Genomic DNA, 24,234 nt, shown 5'->3' with positions numbered 1-24,234 from the left:
TATATTTAAGAGGTGAGGAATTATATACGTTATGTACTTTATTTACATTATTTACATTTGATGGATTGTAAGAAAAAGCTTTGTTTTAGGTAAACATTACACAAATGCAGCTTATGTAGTGCAGAAAAGAAGCTATTTTTTACTTGTTTCAGTCATTAGACTGTGGCCATGCTGGAGCACCACCTTGAGGAATTTTAGTCAAATGAATCAACCCTCACTGCTTTTTGTTTAAGTCTTGTACTTATTCTATTTGACTCTTTTGCCAAACTGCTAAGTTACAGGGACATAAACACACCAATACTGGTTGTCAAGTGGTGGTGGTGGGGGGACAGACACAAGGACACAACACACACACACACACATACAATGGGCTTCTTTCAGTTTCCATCTACCAAATTCACTCACAAGGCTTTGTTCAGTCCAAAGCTGTAGTAGATGACACTTGCAAGATACCATACAGTGGGACTGAACCTGGAACTATGTGGTTGGGAAGCAAGCTTCTTAGCACACAGCTACAACAGAGATGAGACATTCATTACATGCTCCCATAGAAAACTGTATAGAGTAAACCCCTTTCATTCTAAAAGTATTGACTCCTCAGTAAAGTGACCTCAGAACAATCATGTAAGCTTCCCGTAGTTAATTTTCCCGGCGATTATTTAAAAGAGCATGACATCACCTGTGCAGATTGTTGTTCTGACCACCAAAGTATTCGGTTGAGGAACAGGTTCGTGTGCTGTGTCTTCAAGAATAGTTGTTGTTTTTGAATAAATTCTTGCATAAAAATTCATTATTCTAACACGGCGCACAAACTTTTTCCTCAACCTAATATAATGCCTAGTTCATTGTGCAATGACTTACAATCATCATCATCGTCGTTTAACGTCCACTTTCCATGCTGGCATGGGTTGGATGGTTTGACTGAGGGCTGGCAAGCCAGAAGGCTGCACCAGGCTCCAGTCTGATCTGGCAGTGTTTGTACAGTTGGTTGCCCTTCCTAATGCCAACCACTCTGAGTGTCTAGTGGGTGCTTTTTACATGCCACCGGCATGGGAGCCAGTCAGGCAGCACTAGCAACAACCATGCTCGAATGGTGCTTTTTACGTGCCACCAGCACGGGAGCCAGTCAGGCAGCACTGGGATCGATCATGCAAGAATAGTATCCAACAATATAGTAAGTCATCAACTTTTTACAAACACAAACACACCTGAACAGTTAAAAATGGGAAGTAAGTACTTGTATCGTGATGGTAGAGTGATATAACAATATTTCTTCTTTAAGAATACATTGGAAAGCTGAGTTTATAGAGCGTGATTACAAGTAGATGAAATCTGCACATGTCTCCGATATCCAAGTGACTAAAAAGTGTTCAGCAGACAGGCACTCAAGGGTCATGACCTGGATGCAGCCCAGCCCTGTTAGAGTGTAAGAAGTTAAGGGCCAAAACACTTGCCGAAAGTGGGTTTGTTCTTTGAAGACCTTCTGCTGTTCAGCTCTCTTGAGATTTTCTTACCACTGATACTTCAGAAACATTTACTTGGAATGTTTTTTTTTGTTGCATTATTTTGGAGGATTATAATGAATGGAACAAGCATAGAATCAGAATGTCAAACTGTCTCATTGGTTGATACAGAACAACAAGGAATATTATTCGATAGCAATGTAATTGTGGTTTGAAAAATAATTTTGGTCGGGGAGGGACACTTAGTGGAAGGGACGAAAATAATTTATAGAATTGTATAGAAAATTTGAGTGCATAAATGTAAGTGGAAACACACACACACACACACACACACACACACACACACACACACACACACACACACACACACACACATATGTAAACGTGTAAAAAATACAATTATGTTGGCAATTGTATTTGTGCAAAAATAACTATGAAAGGAAGTAACTTGTAGCAGTTAAGTGTATTTTGTATATCTTTAAAATTGAAGATAAATAGTGGAAAGAAAACAAAAAGAAAAAAAGGTCATTTTATTTCAATTTTTGTGCATTTTGCTGCTTCTGTCAGCCATTTGGAAAGAAATAATTGCTTAGTATGAAGTTTGAAGCATGTCTATTGCTCTTTTAAAAAATTACGATTTATGCATTGTTGTCTCTCAAATATTTAAAATCTACAATTAAGAGCCCTATCTACTCGCTGGCGGTAACCCGCCCTCCCACCCCCTCCACCGGAAGTTCATTCGTCTGTCATCCCTCTGTCATCCCACCCCCTCCACCGGAAGTTCATTCCTCTGTCATCCCACCCCCTCCACCGGAAGTTCATTCCTCTGTCATCCCACCCCCTCCACCGGAAGTTCATTCCTCTGTCATACCACCCCCTCCACCGGAAGTTCATTCCTCTGTCATCCCACCCCCTCCACCGGAAGTTCATTCCTCTGCCATCCCACCCCCTCCACCGGAAGTTCATTTCTCTGTCATCCCACCCCCTCCACCGGAAGTTCATTCCTCTGTCATCCCACCCCCTCCACCGGAAGTTCATTCCTCTGTCATCCCACCCCTCCACCGGAAGTTCATTCCTCTGTCATCCCGCCCCCTCCACCGGAAGTTCATCCCTTTGTCATCCTGTCAACCTCGGCTGTCTCCCGGAACCCATCTAGTGGCCTTGGCCATCCTCTCCCCTACCTTTGGGTAGCGCATTAAGGTTGAGAAATGTTTGCAGGTTGTAGGTAATGTTTTGCTTATGAATTCTTCCAATTGCAAGTTTTCTTTTCAGGTACACGACACTGCTTTTCCCCTTCCCAGGCTACAGGCCCACACCCCCAACACCCATACTGTTAGGATTGGCACTCTCAACGTCGGCACGCTGAAAGGTAGATCTGGTGAAATTGTTGAGATGCTTGAACGGAGATGCGTAGATATGTGCTGCATCCAGGAAGTAAGATGGAGAGGAGGTTCTGCAAGGTTCCTCACAGGCAAAGAACACAGGTACAAGATTTTCTGGGCAGGGAACACTGACGGGGTCGGGGGCGTAGGAATACTTCTAGCGGAGAAATGGGTGGATAAGGTAATCGAGGTCGTTAGAGTAAGTGACAGAGTACTTAAGATCAGACTCGTGCTTCATCATAGATTAGCTACTGTCATCTCAGCCTATGCACCTCAACCTGGGCTACCAGATGGTCTGAAAGACCAATTCTATGACACCCTCTTGCAAACTACCTCGTCGACGAGTGACAGGGACCTTCTCTTTGTGGCTGGAGACTTCAACGGTCATGTCGGACGTCGTGCTGGGGGCTTCCATGGCATACATGGAGGCTATGGCTTCGGTTCCCGCAACGAGGAGGGAACCAGACTGCTGGAGTTCTGTGATGCAACCAATCTTATGGTCTGCAATACCAACTTCAGGAAACCTGCCAGTCACCTAGTCACCTACCGCTCCGGCAGACACTCTAGCCAAATCGACTACATCCTCGCCAGAAATAGGGAAAGAGGGCGGCTTATAAATGCCAAAACCTACCCTGGCGAAGAATGTACCCCACAACATAGATTAGTAGTTAGCGACTTTGGGATCAAGGCAAAATGGGTGCCCAGAATTAGACAGGCTTGGAGAAGAAGGGTGTGGAAGCTTAAAGACCCTGCAAACGGACAGAGACTTAGAGACAAGTTACTTGAAGCATTTAACGAAATAGAAGGGGATATAGCATCATACAACGTGGAAGACAATTGGAGATTTCTGCGGGACAACCTGTTGAAAGCCACCGACCAGATTTGTGGGTGGTGTAAGGTCCCCTCCCAACCCAGAGTAACGTGGTGGTGGAACAAGGAGGTAGACAGGGCTATTAGACAAAAGAAACAAGCTTGGAAGGACTGGAAGAACGGTGGTAGCAGGGAATTGTACCAATGTGCCAGAAGGGAGGCTAGGCGACAGGTTTATTTAGCCAGAGGGGAAGCAGATAAGGAAAGATTTGCCAATGTTCTGCGCCGTGAGGACCAAAGACTCGAGGTATTTCGGGTTGCAAGACAGTGTAGGAGAGAGAATAGTGATGTTGTAGGAGAGAAATGTGTTCGCATGGATGATGGTACGCTTGCATTAAATGAGGATGCAAAGAAAGAGGTCTGGAGATGCCACTACGATAGATTGCTTAATAAAGAGAATGAATGGGAGAAAGAGAGCCTGCCTTATGTCGACCCAATAGAGGGACCAGCTATCCGAGTTGATAGTACCAGGGTAGATAAAGCAATTAAGAGTATGAAGACCGGGAAAGCCCCCGGCCCATCAGGAATCACTGCAGAGATGCTCAAAATATCTGGCAGTGTTGGCTATAGCCTAGTCACCCGTATTACGAACCAGGTGATACACGAAGGAGTCATACCCTATGACTGGTGTAGCAGCATCATAGTCAACTGCTACAAAGGTAAAGGGGACGCTTTAGATACAAATAATTACAGAGGCATCAAGCTGTTAGATCAGGTTATGAAAGTTACAGAGAGGGTCATAGCCCAACTAATTAGGGAGCGAATCAATTTAGATGAGATGCAGTTTGGGTTCGTGCCAGGTAAAAGCACTACTGATGCCTTATTTCTAGTGAGACAGTTGCAAGAGAAATACCTAGCCAAGGATAAACCTCTGTACCTGGCTTTCGTTGACATGGAGAAAGCCTTTGACAGGGTCCCCCGATCCCTTATCTGGTGGTCAATGAGGAAACTTGGGATAGAAGAATGGCTAGTGAGTGCTGTGCGAGCCATGTACAGAGATGCGGCCAGTAAGGTGAGGGTTGGAAATGAGTACAGCAATGAATTCCGGGTAGAGGTAGGGGTCCACCAAGGTTCCGTCCTCAGCCCCCTATTATTTACCATAGTCCTCCAGGCAATCACAGAGGAGTTCAAGACAGGTTGCCCCTGGGAGCTCCTCTATGCTGATGACCTTGCCCTAATTGCGGAGTCACTATCAGAACTAGAGGAGAAGTTTCAGGTGTGGAAGCAAGGTCTAGAATTGAAGGGCCTTAGAGTCAACCTAGCTAAAACCAAAATCCTAATAAGTAGGAAGGTAGATAAAACACAAACCCCTTCAGGTAGATGGCCCTGCTCAGTATGTAGAAAAGGAGTAGGTAGTAACTCTATAAGATGTACCCGGTGCAAGCTATGGACACATAAGAGGTGCAGCAACATCAAAGGCAGGTTAACTAGCAAGTTAGTTTTTGTTTGTGGCAGATGTTCAGGTGCAATAAAGACTGCAAACAAACAGGAAACAACTTCTATCTCATTCCAGGGTGAAAAACTAGAGGTAGTCGATAGCTTCCGCTATCTGGGCGACCAAGTTAGTAGTGGGGGTGGGTGCGCTGAAAGTGTAGCTGCTAGAATAAGAATAGCCTGGGCAAAGTTTAGAGAGCTCTTTCCCCTGCTGGCGACAAAGGGACTCTCACTCAGAGTAAAAGGCAGACTGTATGACGCATGCGTACGAACAACCATGCTACATGGCAGTGAAACATGGGCTGTAACTGCTGAGGACATACGTAAGCTCGCAAGGAATGAAGCCAGTATGCTCCGTTGGATGTGTAATGTCAATGTGAATACCCGTCAGAGTGTAAGTATCTTGAGAGAAAAGCTGAACATTAGAAGCATCAGTTGTGGCGTGCAAGAGAGACGATTGCGCTGGTATGGACATGTGGTGAGAATGGAGGAGGATAGCTGCGTGAAAAAGTGCCACACCCTAACAGTTGAGGGAACCCGTGGAAGAGGTAGGCCCAGGAAGACCTGGGCTGAGGTGGTGAGGCAAGACCTTCGTACATTGGGCCTCACCGAGGCGATGACTACGGACCGAGACCTTTGGAAATGGGCTGTGCGTGAGAAGACCCGGCAAGCCAAGTAAGATCGTTGCCAGTGCCCCTGGACTGGTTCTTGTGCGGGTGGCACATGAGATGCACCATTTTGAGCGTGGCCGTTGCCAGTACCGCCTGACTGGCTCCTGTAGGATTTTCGAGCGAGATCGTTGCCAGTGCCCCTGGACTGGCTTGTGCGGGTGGCACATAAAAGACACCATTTCGAGCGTGGCCGTTTTCGTGCGGGTGACACGTAAAAGCACCCACTACACTCTCTGAGTGGTTGGCGTTAGGAAGGGCATCCAGCTGTAGAAACTCTGCCAAATCAGACTGGAGCCTGGTGTTGCCATCCGGTTTCACCAGTCCTCAGTCAAATCGTCCAACCCATGCTAGCATGGAAAGCGGACGTTAAACGATGATGATGATGATGATGATGGTCTTCTTGAAACAATAATGAATTATTTCTCATTTAACCGGAGCTTACAGTGAAGATAAGGGTTAGCATAAATAGGGGTCAACCATAGAATTTTAAATGCCACAGATCCTTTTTCTTTTTCATGTGCTTTCAGTTATGACTAATTTTCTTTCAAGTTTCTTTAAATCTACGCATATTGTACACTGATATATTTAACCGTTTGTCTTCTTTTGGTTGTTCTTGTCAAAATATTGAAACATTTCGTACTTTCAGAGCTTCTTCAGGTGCTTGGAATTTGTGCTAAAGTTCTCCAAATATTTATCTGCAACCTTTATTAAATCTGGGCTTTTGGTGATTTTCATTCTCTTCTTCTTACCTCTGATGTTCTTTTATTATTCTCCTATTTTCCCTAATTATGGTGTTATTTGTTGGTTCCACTTGAGCTAAAAGATATCCTCTTCTGATTGACCCTGGGATTGAAATCTTGCCTACTTCCTAACTGGCACTCTGTTGATTACAATAACAAGAGTTCCAGTCGATCTGGTCAATGGAACAGCCTGCTTGAGAAATTAATGTGCAAGTGGTTGAGTACTCCACAGATATGCATACCCTTTATTGTAGTTCTCAGGGCATTTTTGCCAGCAGAGTAAACTGGATCAATGTGAAATAAAGTGTCTTGCTCAAGGACACAACATGTTGCTGGGAATTGACCTCATGACCTTATCAACTTGAGCTGCATACCCTAACCACTAAGCTATATGCATTCACTAACTTCCTACATTACTACCATTACTCCACAGTTGGCATTTAATCAACTCTAACATTCCGTCATGTGAAGGTGCCAGTGGTCAAGCGGTCAAGTGCTGCACTCTTGATTATTAGATTGTGAACTTGATTACCAGATGTGGCAGCATGTTGTGTCCTTGAGCAAGACACTTCATTTCACGTTGACTCCAGCAACAGTTTCAAGGAATGAACACACACAGATCTTGCTTCTGATTTTTCCTGGTGAAAGTTTTTAGGAGAGATGACCTCCCCTCAAAGAATTTACGAATGCTGTATGAATGGCAGATCTGACATTTCTCTAACATGTCTGTTATGTAGTCTGGCATATATATACTCTTTGGTTACAATGCCTATGATACTGGTGATATGCTTGTTTGCTTTTCACTTATTACACATAGAATGGACCATTAATGAAATTCTTCATTTGTATTCTTGCATTCTTCCCAAAGTCTTCTCTGCTCTGCTTTGTTCTTTCGTGGTTTAAAATGTTTAGTTCTGAAGAAGATGAAGCTTACAATCAATTAAACAAGATCTTTTTAAGTTTATCTTTCAAATTCTTCTCTTTATTTGTAACCTCTTGTGTGAACTTAGTGACCTTTGTGTGTTATACAGTTCTATACGTCATGTGACCCTGGCCAGATATTTTCTATAAACTTTACTTCCAGATGTTAAATCAACTTAAGCCTATGTCACTGATTTCACATCTTCTTATCAGATCACAGAGCATAATTTCTGCCACATCTCGTGCTAGGGCCACCTAAAAAGCAACAGTGCTGGTGCCACATATAAAGCACCCATGCAGGTGCCACATGTAAAGCATCTGTGCCAGTGCCATGTATAAAGTACCCATGCTGGTGCCACATAAAAAGCACCCAGTACACTCTGTAAAGTGGTTGGTGTTAAGAAGGGCATCCAACCATAGAAACCATGCCAAAACAGACAAATGGCACCTGGTGCAGCTCTGGCTTGCCATCTGTTCAACCATCCAACCCATGCCAGCATGGAAAAGAGACATTAGATGATGATGATAGTGATGATGAGCTCATTGAAAAATAAAAAAACAAAAACAAAAAACAAAAGAAAATGCTATTTCTCTTTTAATTCTATAAAAAAATCATTCTAGAAAGTTACTACAGGTTCATCTTTATTATCCATCATTCTATTGAACCTGTTCTTAAATCAAACATGAAGTCTCATTATCTAATTTAATTAACCCATATGAAATGTGGGTCAGTTTCTTGAAATAGCAGATATGGAATTCTTCATGACTTACTCTAGCAAATTAACACTTCACCATCATCATTTAATGTTTGTTTTTCCATGCTGGCATGGGTTGGATGGTTTGACCAGAGCTGGAAAGGCCAGAAGCTGCCCCAGGTTCCATTGTCTGTTCAGCCATGGTTTCTGCAGCTGGATGCCCTTCATAACGCCAACCACTTTACAAAGTATACTGGGTGCCTTCTATGTGGTACCATCACCAGTGCTTTTTGGTTATTAGAGGATGACAGGGCCCCTCATGGACAAGCATTGTGAAGGTGGTAAATGGAATTTCCTAAACTACAATAGAATTTGGAAAACATCATATATTGACAAAAACCAATATCTTTTTCATCTCATGAAGATAAGGTAATTAAAGATATGAAAACAAGGAAAGCCCCTGGTTCATCAGGGATCACTGCCGAGAGACTCAAAATACTTGGTATGGTAGGGTACAGGCTAGTCACCTGGATAGTTAATTAGATCATTCAGGAAGGTGTAATATCCAGCGACTGGTGTAGCAGCATTATCGTTAACTGCTACAAGGGTAAGGGTGATGCATCAGATAGAAGCAATTATAGAGGCATCAAATTGCTGGAGCAGCTGATGAAAATTACAGAGAGAGTTATAACCCAATTAATTAGGAACAGAACTAGGCTAGAAAAAAATGCAGTGCAGCTTTGTCCAGTGAAGAAGCACTACTGATGCTACTTTCATAGTCAGGCAACAGCTAAAGAAATACTTAACCAAAGATAAGCCATTATACCTGGCATTCATTGACCTAGAGAAAGCTTTGATAGAGAACCCCACTGTGTGATATGATGGGTTCTGAGGAGGCTAGGGGTGGAAGAGTGGCTTGTGAAAGCTGTACAGGCCATGTACAGAGATGCTGTCAGTAAGGTGAAAGTTAACCAGGAGTACAACAAAGAATTTGGTGTATAAGGCTCTGTCCTCAGTCCCCTCCCTTTCATCATTGTCTTCCAAGCCATAACAGAGTTCAAGATGGTAACCCCTGGTAACTACTATGTGCTGATGCTCTGCCCTCATAGCAGATTCTATATCAGAACTAGTAGAGAAATTCTAGGTGTGGAAGCAAACCCTAGAATCTAAGGGTCTTAAAGCTAACTTAGTAAGCAAGAAAACAGACAGGGCCCTACTGACTTCAGGTAGATGACCATACTTGATTTGAAGGAAAGGTGTTGGCAGGAATTCCATATGGTATTCCCAGTGTACATTATGGACACACAAGAGGCGCAGTGGAATAATAGGAAGGTTATCAGAGAAAGTAGTGTTTGTCTGTGGAAGATGCATGGAAGCCATCAAAACTACAGATACTGGGGAAATTGATTTTCTCAAATGCCCTGGAGGCTCTTTAAAGGTAGTGGACAATTTCTGCCACATAGGGGACCTAATTAGCTGTGGGGGGGGGGGGGAGACTGCACAGAAAGTGTAATCACTAGAAATAAGAATAGGATGGAGAAAGTTCAGAGAGCTTTTACTTGTGTTGGCAACCAATGGTTTCTCTCTGAGTGAAAGGAAGATTGTATGATGCATGTATACAAACAGCAATTCTATGAGAGGTGGCATCTGAATGCAGAAGACATGTGAAGGCTAGAGAGAAATGAAGCTAATACAGTCCACTAGATGTGCAATGTTGGTGTACATGTGTGACAGAGTGCTAGTGTTTTGAGGGAAAAGTTGTACAAGAAAGATGACCGGTTTGATTATGTGATGTGTATGGATGTAAATAGTTGCATACAGACATGCCAGTCACTTGACCCATTAAGTCCCAGAGTACTTAAATTTCTGAATATTACTTTTAAATTTTTACAGATGATTAAAAATAAGTTAAAATGAAAAACATTATTATTAAAACTCCTTTACTTCAAGTAGAAATGGAAATACTCAGTGTCCTATAAATAGGACACTAAGACAATGTGATATAGCTTATTTAATGTTCTCATTTAGTGTCCTATTTGTAGAACAGTGGAGCTTAATGGGGTTAAGTGGATGGAATTTATGGATGAAGGGGACCCAGAAAGACATGGGAGGAAGTATTGGAAGCCAATCTTTAGGCACTGAGCCTTATGAAGGAGATGACTAACGATCGAGTTATCTGACACATTGCTGTACTCAAGAAAACCTGACCACCACAACAGCAGTGTTAAGGCCACTGCCTCCAGTGGGAAAGAGGATTGACCTGCAAGAGTCCTGTGTTGGTGCCACATAAAAGCACACACTGTAAGGTGGTTGGTGTTAGGAAGGGCATCCAGCTATAGAAACCAAGGCAAATCAGGCTGGAACATGGTGCTGCTCTCCTGCTTGCTGGCTCTGGTCAAACCATTCAACCCATGCCAGCATAGACAATGGACGTTAAAGGAGGTGGAGGAAGATCTCATGCCTTTAAATGAAGGCATACGTTTAACTTATTATCTCACTCATAAATCAAATAGTTAACTTGATCTAATATGATTCAACAAGTTTTTCTGATTGCTATTGTTTGACCCTGTTCAGTCACGATTGAGCAGACTTGTGATATTTCCTTACATTATTGTTTTTAAGACAGTATTAAGTTGGTGGTTGTAGTTAGTGCTAGTAGAAAAATAGGTTACTATGTAATTTCTCCTAAATTTCCTTGTCTATTTAACCAATTATTTGCACAGTCATTTCTTAGTTTTAAAAACTATTTTCTAAACTTTTTTTTTTCAAGAAGCCTATGAAATTGGTAAAGTTTTAAATGCTGTACATGTTTAAATTAAACTGTACCATTCTTATGAAACTGAAGGTTACTGATATCAAACAGACTTCGTAGTTACAAAACTGTTCATCAAACCATTTATCCTTTGATTACTGTGTAATGCAACTAAACAAAAATGTTGAAAAAAATATCTGAAATAAAAACTCACTAAATCTAATAATTCTTGATATTATTTTTAAAATATTTTTATTACTCCTGCATTTATTTCTCTCCTACAATAAGACCGCCCCCCCCCCACTCTAGGGATTATATTACTACAAACAGCAATGACTGTTTGTCTTTCATTTCACAAGTAATGTTTATTTAAAAGAACCATGACACATTTCTGAAAAGCAAACTAAATTTGTTGTCAAAATGTGTTTACAATATTTTGACCTTTCTTTTAAATAGAGAAAATGACTGATATTATTACCTCTGCCTTAGTGAAAGCAGAGGTATCATTTTCAGTTGTGTTTGTTTGTTTGTTTGTTTGTCTGTGGACAAGATATCTCAAGAACCGCTGGATGGATTCGGATGAGACTTTCAGGGATGTTTAGCCTCATGACTGGCACAAACTGATTAAATTTGGGGATCAATCCGGTACCGGACAAGGATTCTGGATTATTTGTTATGTTTACTTTGCATGATTACAATCTTATGTTGACTTTCAAGTCTTTCTCAATCATCTCCCTTTAGGCTGTTTCCAAAGTTTTATTTTCATTTCTTTATTATTAATTTTACTCACGTCTCTATCTTAGTAGAAACTGATGGATAAAGAAATCAAACTACATAAACAAACGGCAACAAAACCATTCAGAAATTAAATAACACTAACATATTTTTATAATATATATATATGTGATACTTACATATTAACACTTCACAGTATACTTACGCATATACATACATCTATACATCAATCTAAAGCAACAGGAATACTAAAGGAAGGCCGGAATTTAAGAGAAGAGAAAACCAAAAGGTCTCATGCTATTCATTTAAAAATTCCTGAGTAGAGCTTATTATTATTACCTCTGCCTTCGAAACTATTTTGAATGGTGAATTTGTTAACCTTGGCTTGTATTAGATAAGGATAAACTATTTATTCTTGTTACTAAATTTTCTACAGCCACACTCCATGACCACCATTGGGATCGATCAGGTACCAAACAAAAATTCTGGATTATTTTTCAGCTTTTCTACTTAATTTCTGAGAGCGGTCGGGTTCATTTTTAGTATTCTTATTCGTGAGAGTAGTCGAGTTTATTTCAAATATTCTCATTTTAAAAAATCATCTCCGGTTAATCGTTGAGAGGACGTTGGTGTTGCCTTGGCAGAGGTTTACGCTCTCTGAGTACTCTTGCTATTATTATTATTATTATTATTGAGTGAGAGAGCAGAACATGCCATGAAAATTATTATGGTATACAAATATACAAAGCCCAGCATACCTATCATGACTACCTGTCTGATAAGGGTACACCAGGCACATGCTTGACATGGTGATCTCATATCAAGATAAACAGCGCATAACCATGCAGGTGGGGCCCAGTTAGAATTTTCTTCAGGTTGAGTAATTCATCCTGCTCAAACGGTCCCTGAATAAGGTTTGTTTAAGGATGATGAGCAAAACACCCATGTTTCCAGAGGTAAATCATTCACACCCCAAAGAATCCAACACATGGCTATGATGCCCTCCATCCCGCCACCATGGCTAAGAGTCCAACACATGACTGTGATGCCCCCCCACCACCACCACCGCCACTACTCCTGCTCATGATCAGAGATGCACATACTGTCAACCACTAAAGGACATGCTCAACTGGTTAAGGTCAACTAAAATAAACCCGTCTATTGAACTGATTCAATCAAATGAGCTTCATCTCCAGCCAATCAGGGATTCTAACTCATTACTTGACCTGGTTGAAATAGCAGCTGAATCTCCTTCAAATGACCATCTCATAAGAGGAGGGACACATCGGTTAATGTAGACCGAGACAAGTTATGTACAAGTTATCTTTTCTTTTATCTTTTGCTTGTTTCCGTCATTAGACTGTGGCCATGCTGGGGCAGCACCTTTAAAGGATTTTTTAGTCAGTTGAATCGACTCCAACTCTTATTTTCTTTTTTAAGTCTGGCTCTTATTCTATCAGTTTCTTTTGCCAAACTGCTAAGTTATGGGGATGTAAACACATACTCACATGCATGAGCATGTACACACACACACACACACACACACATACACACACACACAAACAAATTAGGGTCTGAAGAAACGCTAGAAAGCTAAGCACTTTATGGACATGTAACCCAAGGTAACCCCATAGATTGATTGGCTATAACTATTTTTATCTAATTTATTCTACTGTTTTATAACTTAGAGTGTGCTTCTCGTTCAGATTTATGATTCACTGACAATATATATCATCATCATCATCATCATCATACGTCCGCTTTCCATGCTGGCATGGGCTGGATGGTTTGACTGAGGACTGGCAAGCCAGAAAGTTGCACCAGGTTCCAATCTGATCTGGCAAAGTTTCTACAGCTAGATGCCCTTCCTAACACCAACCACTCCATGAAAAATGTTTAGGCACAAGAGTGGCTGTGTGGTAAGTGGTTTGCTTACCAACCACATGGTTCTGAATTCAGTCCCACTGTGTGACTCCTTGAGCAAGTGTCTTCTACTATAGCCTCGGGCTGACCAAAGCCTCATAAATGGATTTGGTAGATAGAAACTGAAAGAAGCCTGTCATATATGTGTGTGTGTGTGTATGTTTTGTCTGTTTGTTCCCCCACCATTGTTTGACAACCAACATTGGTGTGTTTACATCCCAGTAACTTAGCAGTTCGACCAAAGAAAACCGATAGAATAAGTACTAGGCTTACAAAGAATAAGTCCTGGGGTCGATTTGCTCAACTAAAGGCGGTGCTTCAGCATGGTCACAGTCAAAAGAATGAAAAAAGAATAAAAGAATGAATCAACCTCAGTACCTGACTTTTTTTAAAAACCTGGTACATCATATTCTTTTGGTCTTTTTTTGCCAAACTGTTTAAACTATGGGGACATAAAAGCACCAATGCCACAGAATTAGACGAGTAGAAATGCAGTTCAACTTTGTCTGTGCAAGAAGCACTACTGATGCTATTTTCATAGTCAGGCAACTGTAAGAGACCAGTGAAGAATAAACCATTATCCTTAGCATTCGTTGATCTAGAGCAGGCCTGACCAACTCAAATTACATTGCTGACCACTTGAATCACAAAAAGTATGTTGAAGGCCGCTTGTATACTGACAGAATTGAAAGCATTTTACTTTCTCATGCTTTTATTACAATAATGAATGAATGATCGTCGATTCAACATGAAATATTATCTTTGCAAAAACAGTAGTATCTTTCTTTTTTAATTTTCATTGCAATCTTTAATTTTTGATACAATTTCTAAAATGTTTGTTTGAATAAACCCGCTGCAAGATAAACATCTGTGGGCCATGTGTGACCTGCGAGCCTCAGGTTGGCGAACCCTGATCTAGAGAAAACCTTCAATAGAGTGCCCCACTGTGTTATATAGTGGGCACTGAGAAGGCTAGGGGTAGATGAGTAGCTGCTAATAGGTGTACAAGCCATGTGCAGAGACGCTGTCAGTAAGGTGAGAGTTAACGAGTATAGCAAAGAATTTGGTGTACAAGTAGGGGTTCATCAAGGTTGAGTCCTCAGTCCCTTCCTTTTCTTCATCGTCCACCTGGTCATAAAAGAGGAATTCAAGACTGGCAGCCCCTGCCCTCGTATCAGATTCTATATCAAACCTAGAAGAGAAATTCCAAGTGTGGAAGCAAAACCTAGAATCTAAGACTAAGGCCTTAGTAAGCTAGAAAACAGACAGGGCCCTACCCACTTAAGGTAGGTGGCTCTGTTTGATTTCAAGGAAAGGTATAAGCAGGAACTCAATACAGTGTACCCAGTGTATGCTGTGGACATACAAGAGGTACAGTGGTTTGATAAGGTCATCGGAGAAGGTAGTGTTTGTATGTTGAAGATGCACAGGAGCCATAAAAACTATAAAGACTCAGGAAATTAATTTTCTCAAATGCTTTGGCGGCTCCTTAGGGGTAGGAGATAATTTCTGCTACCTAGGGGACCAGAGTAGTGGTGGGAGGAGGTGCAAGGAGAGCATAATAGCTAAAATGAGAATAGGATGGAGGAAATTCAGAGAGCTGTTACCTCTGTTGGCCACGAAAGGTTTCTCCCTCTAAGTGAAAGGAAGATTGTATGATGCATGTATATGGATTGCTGTTCTATGTGGTAGTGAGATGTGGTCCCTGAATGCAGGGGACATGTTGAAGGCTAGAGAGAAATGAGGCTAGTATGCTCTGCTGGATGTGTAATGTAAGTGTACATGTTTGACAGAATGTGAGTGCTTTGAGAGAGAAGTTAGACATAAGAGGAATTACATTATTTACATTTGATGGATATTTGTCCTCATCTTGTTTGTTGTTAACACGTTTTGACACCATCATCAGGTGTCTTGGGGAAATTTCGAACCTGGGTTCTCATTCCTAAGGGATTTTTCGATATTATTATTATCATTATTATTACTATTACTATTATTATTATTTTTCAAGTCACTGGAATTGAACTTGGAATCTTGGGGTTAGTATCCCGCGCTCTTAACCACTACGCCATATGCCCATGGGCAAGTATGGAGTGAATTTTAGGGCTTATAAATCTAACATTTTCCTATCCTTCCTTAATAATAATAGCACCGAAAAATGCCTTAGGAATGAGAACCCTGTTTCGAAATTTCCCCAAGACACCCGATGATGGCTGGAGGGTATATCAACCGAAATGTTGTGTTAACAACAAACAAGATGAGGACAAATGTCCGTTAAATGTAAATAATGTTCAATCAGAATTGTCTGCAATTAGACAACTAAATTGGAATTTTCTTTTCATAATTAAGATAGTGCCCTTCCTTGCTGCTCACTGATGTCTTTGACATTATCCAGAAGAGAGTTTTATAAGAGACATGAAGTGTCTTCACTCCTCATACTCTACCATCAATATAATAGACTCCATTGTTCCAAAATATTTTCTGCCTCAGCATTATCAGAACTCCATCCACTTACTCTTTTCTAATTACGTCTGTCTGCTTCCATAAGTTTGGCACCAGACATTATTATAAGTGGATGTTGACTACCAAACCTCCTGCATTTCTTTTCTAACCACTTCATTTCAAACTTGTCCTGTTTTGGAATGGCTTTCATGTTCTTTCTCTTTGAATGAATTAATAAAAATTTTGAAAAAATTGTATTTTCAAATGTTTATTCAACTAAAACTGGTTTATCAAAATATCCTTTATATTTTTTCAGGTCCCATCCTGGGTATACATTATTAATGCACTGGGAGTTTTTATATACCAGTCTCTCGATGCTATTGATGGTAAACAGGCACGGCGTACATCAACTAGCACACCTCTTGGAGAATTACTTGACCACGGATGTGATTCCTTATCTACAGGTAACTTATATTATAACCACCTTACACGCTTCCCTGTAAAGGTAAGGTTTACTGTTGAAGGATTACCTTATGTCATTGGAAGGGGCAATGGAACTGTTAATTTAGAAAATGTTCTGGTTGAATTGTGAATGTTCTGACTGGAATGTCAACACAAACATTGGGTCTAAAACCATTTCTGTATAACCTTGTTTGTCAGCCTAGTTGAAAGTTGGCCTAAAGACAATGTTTTATGGGGAAGAATTTCATCTTTAACTGTTTAGAATTTAAAATGGCCATATCCAGCCTGAATACTCTACTTGATTTATGTTTAAACCAGCCAGATCTGGCCTCTCACACCTACCCTTCTATGTCATTCTAAAAATAAACAATCACATCATGAAAACCTCAAAGCTGGGAGATAATGCAGAGTTAATGGGAAGACAGAAACATTACATTCGACAAAGATATACTAAAGAGTCAAACACTGCAATTATTGATGCTAATGTCAGGATTTGTGGTGCCATAAAATGTGTCTCTGAATGTGTGAAGAACTGGTGAGCTGGCAGAACGAGTCTGACATTTACCCCTCATGGACAATTACCCCTGGGGACAACAGATGATGATTTAAAACTTCTTGATATATTAGAGAGGATGTATTAACCAAGTGTGGGGGGGGGGGGGAAATTGTCCTCTAGGGGGTGATTGTCCTAGGGGAGGTAATTGTCCTGATGCGGCAGAACTGTTGGCATAGCAGACAGAATTGCTGAGCAGCATTTCATTCAGCTTTACATCCTAAGCTCAGTATTTATTTTTTCTAAGCCTAGTACTTATTCCATCAATCGCTTTTGCTGAACTGCTAAGTTTCGGTGACGCATAAACACACAATCATTGGTTTGTCAAGCAGTGAGGAGAACAACCACAAGCACAAAGACACCCTCCCCACCCTCCATATATATTTATATACGATGGGCTTCTTTCAGTTTCTGTCTACCAAATCTACTCACAAGGCTTTGGTCAGCCCAAAGTTATAGCAGAAGTAGGACTGAACCGGGAACCATGTGTTTGGGAAGCAAGCTTTGTACCACACAGCCATGTCCTTACCTAAAATATTACTGAAAAGATATTTTTAATGAAAAAAATCAGTGACAACTTCTAAAGTTCTCACCTTTGTTGAATGAGTGATGAGTTTGCGTGAGGGCAATGGGTTCACATTGATATTGCTGTCAAACCTCTAATTGAAGTTCATTAGAAAAAGAAATAGATATTTCATTTCCTCGTTATTTGAAGTAATATATACTTGAGTAAAAACTATAAGCAATAATTTTCTTAAAACTAATGTTAGTAAGAACAGATGAAGTCTAGGACTTGAACTAAGGCTCTTCTGACAAATTATGTCCCTCCCCCTGCCACTTAGTCCCCACTCAATCCCAACCATCATGAGTTCTTTTCAAATTTCATTTTGTTTTTTTTACTTCTTGATCTTTTACTTGTTTCAGTCCTTTGACTGTGACCATGCTAGGGCACCACCTTGAAGAGGTCTTGTTGAATTGGTTCCAGTACTTAATGATTTTGTTTTTTCACTGAACGCCTAAGTTACGGGGACATAAACACATCAAGGCTGGTTGTCCAGTGGTAGTGAGAATAGACAGACACAAAGACACACACACACACACACACACATCTATATATGTATACGATAGTCTTCTTTCAGTTTCTGTCTACCAAATCTACTCACAAGGCTTTGGTTGGCCCAAGGCTATATTAGAAGACACTTGCCCAAAGTGCAACGCAGTGGGACTGAACCCGGAACCATATGGTTGGGAAGCAAACTTCTTACTACACAGCAATACTGGCAACCTATATATTTGATAATCTGAAGAAAATTTATCAGCAACCAGAAAGAAGTGAATATATTTAGCATGAGAGAACCAAAACAACAGTTTCAGATATCTGTTACCATGAGATACTTATTAAATCAATTACTAATGTATTAACAGTGTTTGTTTTTCTAAGTAAACTTTACTAAGGAGGGAATCAATAGTATTTCACCCTCACCAGATACTTGTAAACAGGACAGCTGTTTACAACAGTTCTGTGTAATAATTATAAATTCATTGGTGGCTCTAATTCTGTGCATCCACCTCATTGTAAAGTTTAGTATTTATTCTTTTCTACTCTCGGCACAAGGCCCGAAATTTTGGGGCAGGGGCAGTGGGGTGGTGCAGTTGATTAGACTGAACCCAGTACACAACTGGTACTTAATTTATCGATTCCTGAAAGGACGAAAGGCCAAGTCAACCTTGGCGGAATTTGAATTCATTAAGACAGACGAAATACCGCCAAGCACTTCGCCCAACATGCTAACGTTTCTTATTTCTTTATTGCCCACAAGGGGCTAAACATAGAAGGGACAAACAAGGACAGACAAAGGGATTAAGTTGATTAAATCGACCCCAGTGCGTAACTGGTACTTAATTTATCAACCCTGAAAGGATGAAAGGCAAAGTCAACCTCGGTGGAATTTGAATTCAGAACATAACGGCAGACTAAATACCGCTAAGCATTTCGCCCAACATGCTAGCGTTTTATGCCAGTTCGCTACCTTCAGTTTAGCATTGTTATGCTCAGATTTAAGTTTGTGAACTGGCAGAATGGTTAGCACATCTGACAAAATCCTTTATGGAATTTCTACTGGCTTTATGTTCTGAGTTCAAATGCTGACTTTACTTTCATCCTTTTGGCATTGATAATTATACAAGTACCAACTGAACACGGGCATCAATGTAATCGACTGGCTCCCTAACCCCAATTTCAGGCTTTGTGCCTGTAGTAGAAAGGTGAAGACTAGCCTGGTCCTCACTGCCCCCACTTAGGTGAAGTGTACAAGTTAAGGGATGAAATACATGTGAATCTGAGTTATCAGTTGATGTCATGAAGCATTTCCAGCATTGTAGTGGATTTCGAAGATCTTACAAAACCACTGAGTTCCTCCAGCAGTTTCTGTGTGGCACAAAACATCTCTGGTGTTTATTTCACCCAGTTATATGAGGGAAACTCAGGAAGACCTGGACAAAGTATTGAAGGCTGATCTCGGGACACTGACCCTTATGAAGGGGAAGACAAAGAACTAAGATATCTGGTGCCTTGCTGTTCTTGAGAAGACCCATCCACCACAACAGAATTGTTAATGCTCCCCTCACAGTTGAAGGGTTTTTTCCCCTTGCAAGAACCCCATACTGGTACCATGTAAAAATCACCTGTGCTGGTGCCACATAAAAATAACCCATGCTAATGCCACATAAAAAGCACCCAGCACAAGCAGTGGTTGGCATAAGGAGGGACATCCAGCCATAGAAACCATGCTAAGTCAGACTGGAACCTGGTCCCGCTTGCCAGCTCTGATCAAACCATCCAACCCATGCCAGCATGGAAAAGGGACATTAAATGATGATGATGATGATTTCAGATTTGCATGATAGGATGATTACATTATTTTTAGAAAGTTCTGCTGGTGAACTCATTCACCATTGAATTCTTTCCTTTATTTTTTGCTATATTTAGCAGCATGACAGTGTTTCATTGCTGATTTATGATGTCTAGATGCAGCGAAGGAGATTTCTCATAGCAGAGAACAAGATCATTGACATACATTGATGGACTTTGATATTTGTTATCTATAAATTTCATAAAACAATTCATTCAGTGTTTAACAGTTGGACATTTAATCCTCCTTAAATAAAAGCAAAATCTCATTCAACACAGTTTTTAATTCAGATTTCTTACTAAAACTATACGGGACAAGAAATAACAAGATACTCGTTGCTTTAATATAGTCAAATGCTTTTCCTAATACTAACAATGTAGGTGTGACCCTGAAGCAAGTAGAATGTGAGAAACAGACATCTTTGGCCACAACACAACACTGCTAATAAAAGATTATCGTGTTCCAGAATGTCTGCTTTACACTTAGGATATTTCTATCCACAGTTAATCCATTTGGTTGTCTTATTATTGGCACGGTTCAAACTGGGAGCCGTCATTTCCAAAGCAGGATTAATTATATTCTTATTGATAAATTTACTAATGATATAGTTTTGATTAATGACTTTAAGATTTATTTAACCATAATAAGACATACAATCGTAAAAATGGAAGGTAATGAATATGTACATAATTTAACTGTTTTTCACATTGCTGAGCTGTCGATATTCAATGAATATATCAAGTCTGGCAAATTATCACATTACTGTTTCATTTCAGTTTTACAATAGGTGCACAACAACTGTGTCTCGACAGGATTATCCTGTTGATTTGTTTCTGTGGTTAATGAGAAATTGAGAGGAAATATTTAAATCTAAGAGAATGGCAGGAGGTGGGGGATTTCGAAGGAAAGTAGAAACAATAAAACAGTGCAGTTAATAAATGGTTTGTATATCAGTTCCTGTCTAGATCAGTTTTACTTTTCATTCTTTTGGCATCAAAATAATAAGTACCAATTCCTGATCAAGTACTGATATCCATTTTAATTACTTTCTAATTTAAGATCTCGTGTTGTGTAAGGAAATAAAATAGCATGTGCTTTGTCTGCAAGCTGTTAAGCTTTCTCTTCCTCTCCCTGCCTCATCACCATTTAACATCCATCTTCCATACTGGCATGGTTGGATGGTGATGGTTTGACAGGGGTTGTCAAGGCCAGGAGATGCACCAGGTTCTATTGTCTGTTTTGACACGGTTTCTAACAGCTGGATGCCCTTCCTAATGCCAACCACTTTACAGAGTGGACTGGGTGCTTTTTACACGGCACCATTGCCAGCTCTTTTTATGCGGCACCATCATTAGTGTTCCGTATGTGACACTGTCACCAGTGCCTTTTACACGGCACCTGCTTTTTACGAACTGAAATTCTAATTCCAAACACATCTGTGACTTTAAAGCAAAAGGTTTGAATGACCGGAACATTGATTGGTGCTGATTGCAGAAGATTAATCAAAGATTAATCGTAATCTTTGTGTGTCGATGGGGTTAAAATCTTTTTCTTTTTCTATTAGAAATGGAATTTGTAGTTACTTAATAAGTGTGCAAGGTAGAGTTTTGTTGTTTTATATTTCATATAATAAACTCCAACAATCAGTTGTATGACTTATTATTATTGGTGAAACTAATGGAAGAATTGCCACTGAAATTACGAAAGGGTCATGCGTTCGATATGCTTTCAATATAAGCTTAGAAAGGATTAACCCTTTTCTTGCCCTATTTCCGTCCAGATGCTCTCTGTTTCTTTCAATTACTTTTAAATATAACAAAGAATTTAGTAAAATAACTTAGTTATAATTAAGCTAGTGTTAGGAACATAAATTGTGACTAAGGTTCAGTAGAAGATTTTAATTCAGAACTTAGGCAAACAAGACATTTGTATTACAGAGCCAGAAGCGGCTTCAGCTGGGTTTGTATCAAAAGGGTTAATAAAATCAAGTTTACTCGTGAACCTGAGAGCATTGTCTTAGCATGATCCAAATGTTCTCACAAAGTAGGATATTTTTTGAATGAGCGCTTTACAATTAAATGTTCCCTTATAGCAACACACCACTCAATTATAAACTCAAGCTAATTTTAATTTCTCGCTGGAGGCACCGAGGAGCTGGCAGCATGGTTAGCATGCTGAGCAAACTGCTGAATGGTATTTCAGCCATCTTTATGTTCTGAGTTCAAATTTCACTGAAGTGACTTTGCCTTTCATCCTCTTGAGGCCAATAAAATAAGTACCAGTTGTGTACTGGGGTCAGTATAACTGACCTCTGAATTTGATGAATGAATTTGCTGGCCTTGTGCCAATATTTGAAACCCATTTTAATTTCTCATTGAATCTTTCTTGTCTTCAATTATGTATTTCCTCCAGAGCCTGAATAACCGTTGTACCATCTTCGTGTATCACACCTAAACTTACCTTTTTCTACAAAACACTGATTATTAGATCAAAGACACCCTTTAATCCTTTAATCCTCTGATTATTCAGATTTCTCTGTCAAATGTAAAGCTTACTTATTCATTCGTTTTGAATTAATCATGCATTATCTCATAGCTTTGAGATTTCCGCACTGTGATTGTTTATTCTTAGAATGATATTGTAGGGTAGGTGTGAGAAGCCAAATCTGGCCAGTTTGAGCATAAAACAGGTAAAATATTTGGGTTGGATATGGCCATTTTAAATGCTAAAGGGCTAATATTTGGGTTGGATATGGCCATTTTAAATGCTAAAGGGCTAATATAAAATTTAGTATTAACAAAAGACTTGAAAGGGACCTAAAATTGGTTTGGTCCAAGAACCAAGCTTTGGTGACTAAGTATTTCTCTTGGTTGTAGTTGATCTTTTAGTTAGAATTTCTGTGTATGATTTACTGCATTTTTTTTTTGTTGTGTCTTGGGAGGGTCATTATGCCAATAATAATAACACACACACATACTGGTTCGATATCACTTCTTTGTTGTTAATCAATTTATCAAATATCTACCTAGCTAACTAATTGATTGTTTGTTTGTTTGCTTAATGTGCTGGTCCAACAATCAGTTGGCTATTTGTTGGTCAAAGTCCTTTCATTGCTATTTCTAACCTTCGCAATGGGTTGGTGACTTGCTCTACCTCCACAAGGTCTGCTCTGAGTTTGTAAAAGTATTCCTCTCTGGAATCTGATGTAACTTAGACTCAATTCCTGTATGTGAGAGACAAGGATGTAAATGCTGGCTGCAGAAACCCCTTGAAGTGTTAAATGTGAAGTTTGTTTGTGGCAGCGAAGGGCTGAGAGAAATTCTCAACCTGATTGTTAGGTTCAGGTGTCAGCCCATCGAAAGTTTTGACTTTGGTTTTTGAAATATTCATATGGAATACTCTACAGACTCTTGTACCATTTTTCTGTAAATTTCTGATGTAGCTGTGTGGTAGGTTTGCTTCAGAACCATAAGGTTCTGAGTTCAGGCCTACTCCATGGCACCTTGGGCAATTGTCTTCTATAGCCTTGGACTGAGACCAAAGTCTTGTGAATGAATTTGGTAGATGGAAATTGAAAAGAACCTGTCATGTATATACAATATGTTTGTGTGTGTGTGTGTGTCTTTTTGTGTCATTGTTTGTCCCCAACTACAGCTTAACAACCAGTGTTGGTGTGTTTTTGTCCTTGTAGCTTAGTGGTTTGGCAAAAGCAACCGATAGAATAAGCATCAGACTTCAAAATGCTAAGTATTACAATTGATTCATTCGGCTTAAAATTCTACAAGATGGTGCCCCAGCATGGCCGCAGTCTCATGACAGAAACAAGTCAAAGATAATGATGAAACCCAATGTTATAAATATTGTTTATTACTGTTTATGCAGCATAAATGCTTTTTTTTTTCTTCTCAATTCCTGCTGTCATAACACAGCCATTCAACTGACATATTTTAATCTATTTCTAAAACCAAGAACAAATTTTCTTGGCTTCTTTTAAATTTTTTCTTTTTTTTTTCTTTTATTATTATCTATAGAGAAGTTTTTATCAAGTTTTTAAAAGGCCTCCTTTTAAATACAGTTCATCTCATACACTTGTATCGCTGCTGTTTGATAAAGATATCAGCTTTATATCTTTTATCGTTTTTATCTGTTACTTCTTTCAGACATTAGACTGAGGCCAAGCTGGGGCACTTCCTTGTACAGTTTTTAGTCAAATGAATCAACCCCAGCCCTTATTTATTTTTTTTAAGGCTTGTATTTATTCTGTCAGTGTCTTTTGCCAAAC

The 24,234-nt window shown here is 39.9% G+C and overlaps 1 protein-coding gene across 1 annotated transcript in view; it reads left to right on the top strand.

The window, feature by feature from the left end:
* The window catches only part of LOC106867824 (cholinephosphotransferase 1), a 58,856-nt gene that overhangs the window by 17,953 nt on the left and 16,669 nt on the right, over nucleotides 1-24,234 (top strand). The window contains exon 2 of the mRNA XM_014912849.3: nucleotides 16,342-16,489. Within this exon, the coding sequence (XP_014768335.1) occupies nucleotides 16,342-16,489 (148 nt within the window). The remainder of the gene's footprint in view (nucleotides 1-16,341; nucleotides 16,490-24,234) is intronic.

Source organism: Octopus bimaculoides, chromosome 5, assembly GCF_046866305.1.
Source record: "Octopus bimaculoides isolate indiv1 chromosome 5, ASM4686630v1, whole genome shotgun sequence".
NCBI lineage: Eukaryota > Metazoa > Mollusca > Cephalopoda > Octopoda > Octopodidae > Octopus > Octopus bimaculoides.
The sequence above is the reverse complement of the archived record's forward strand: the minus strand, read 5'-3'. Positions and strand labels throughout refer to the sequence as shown.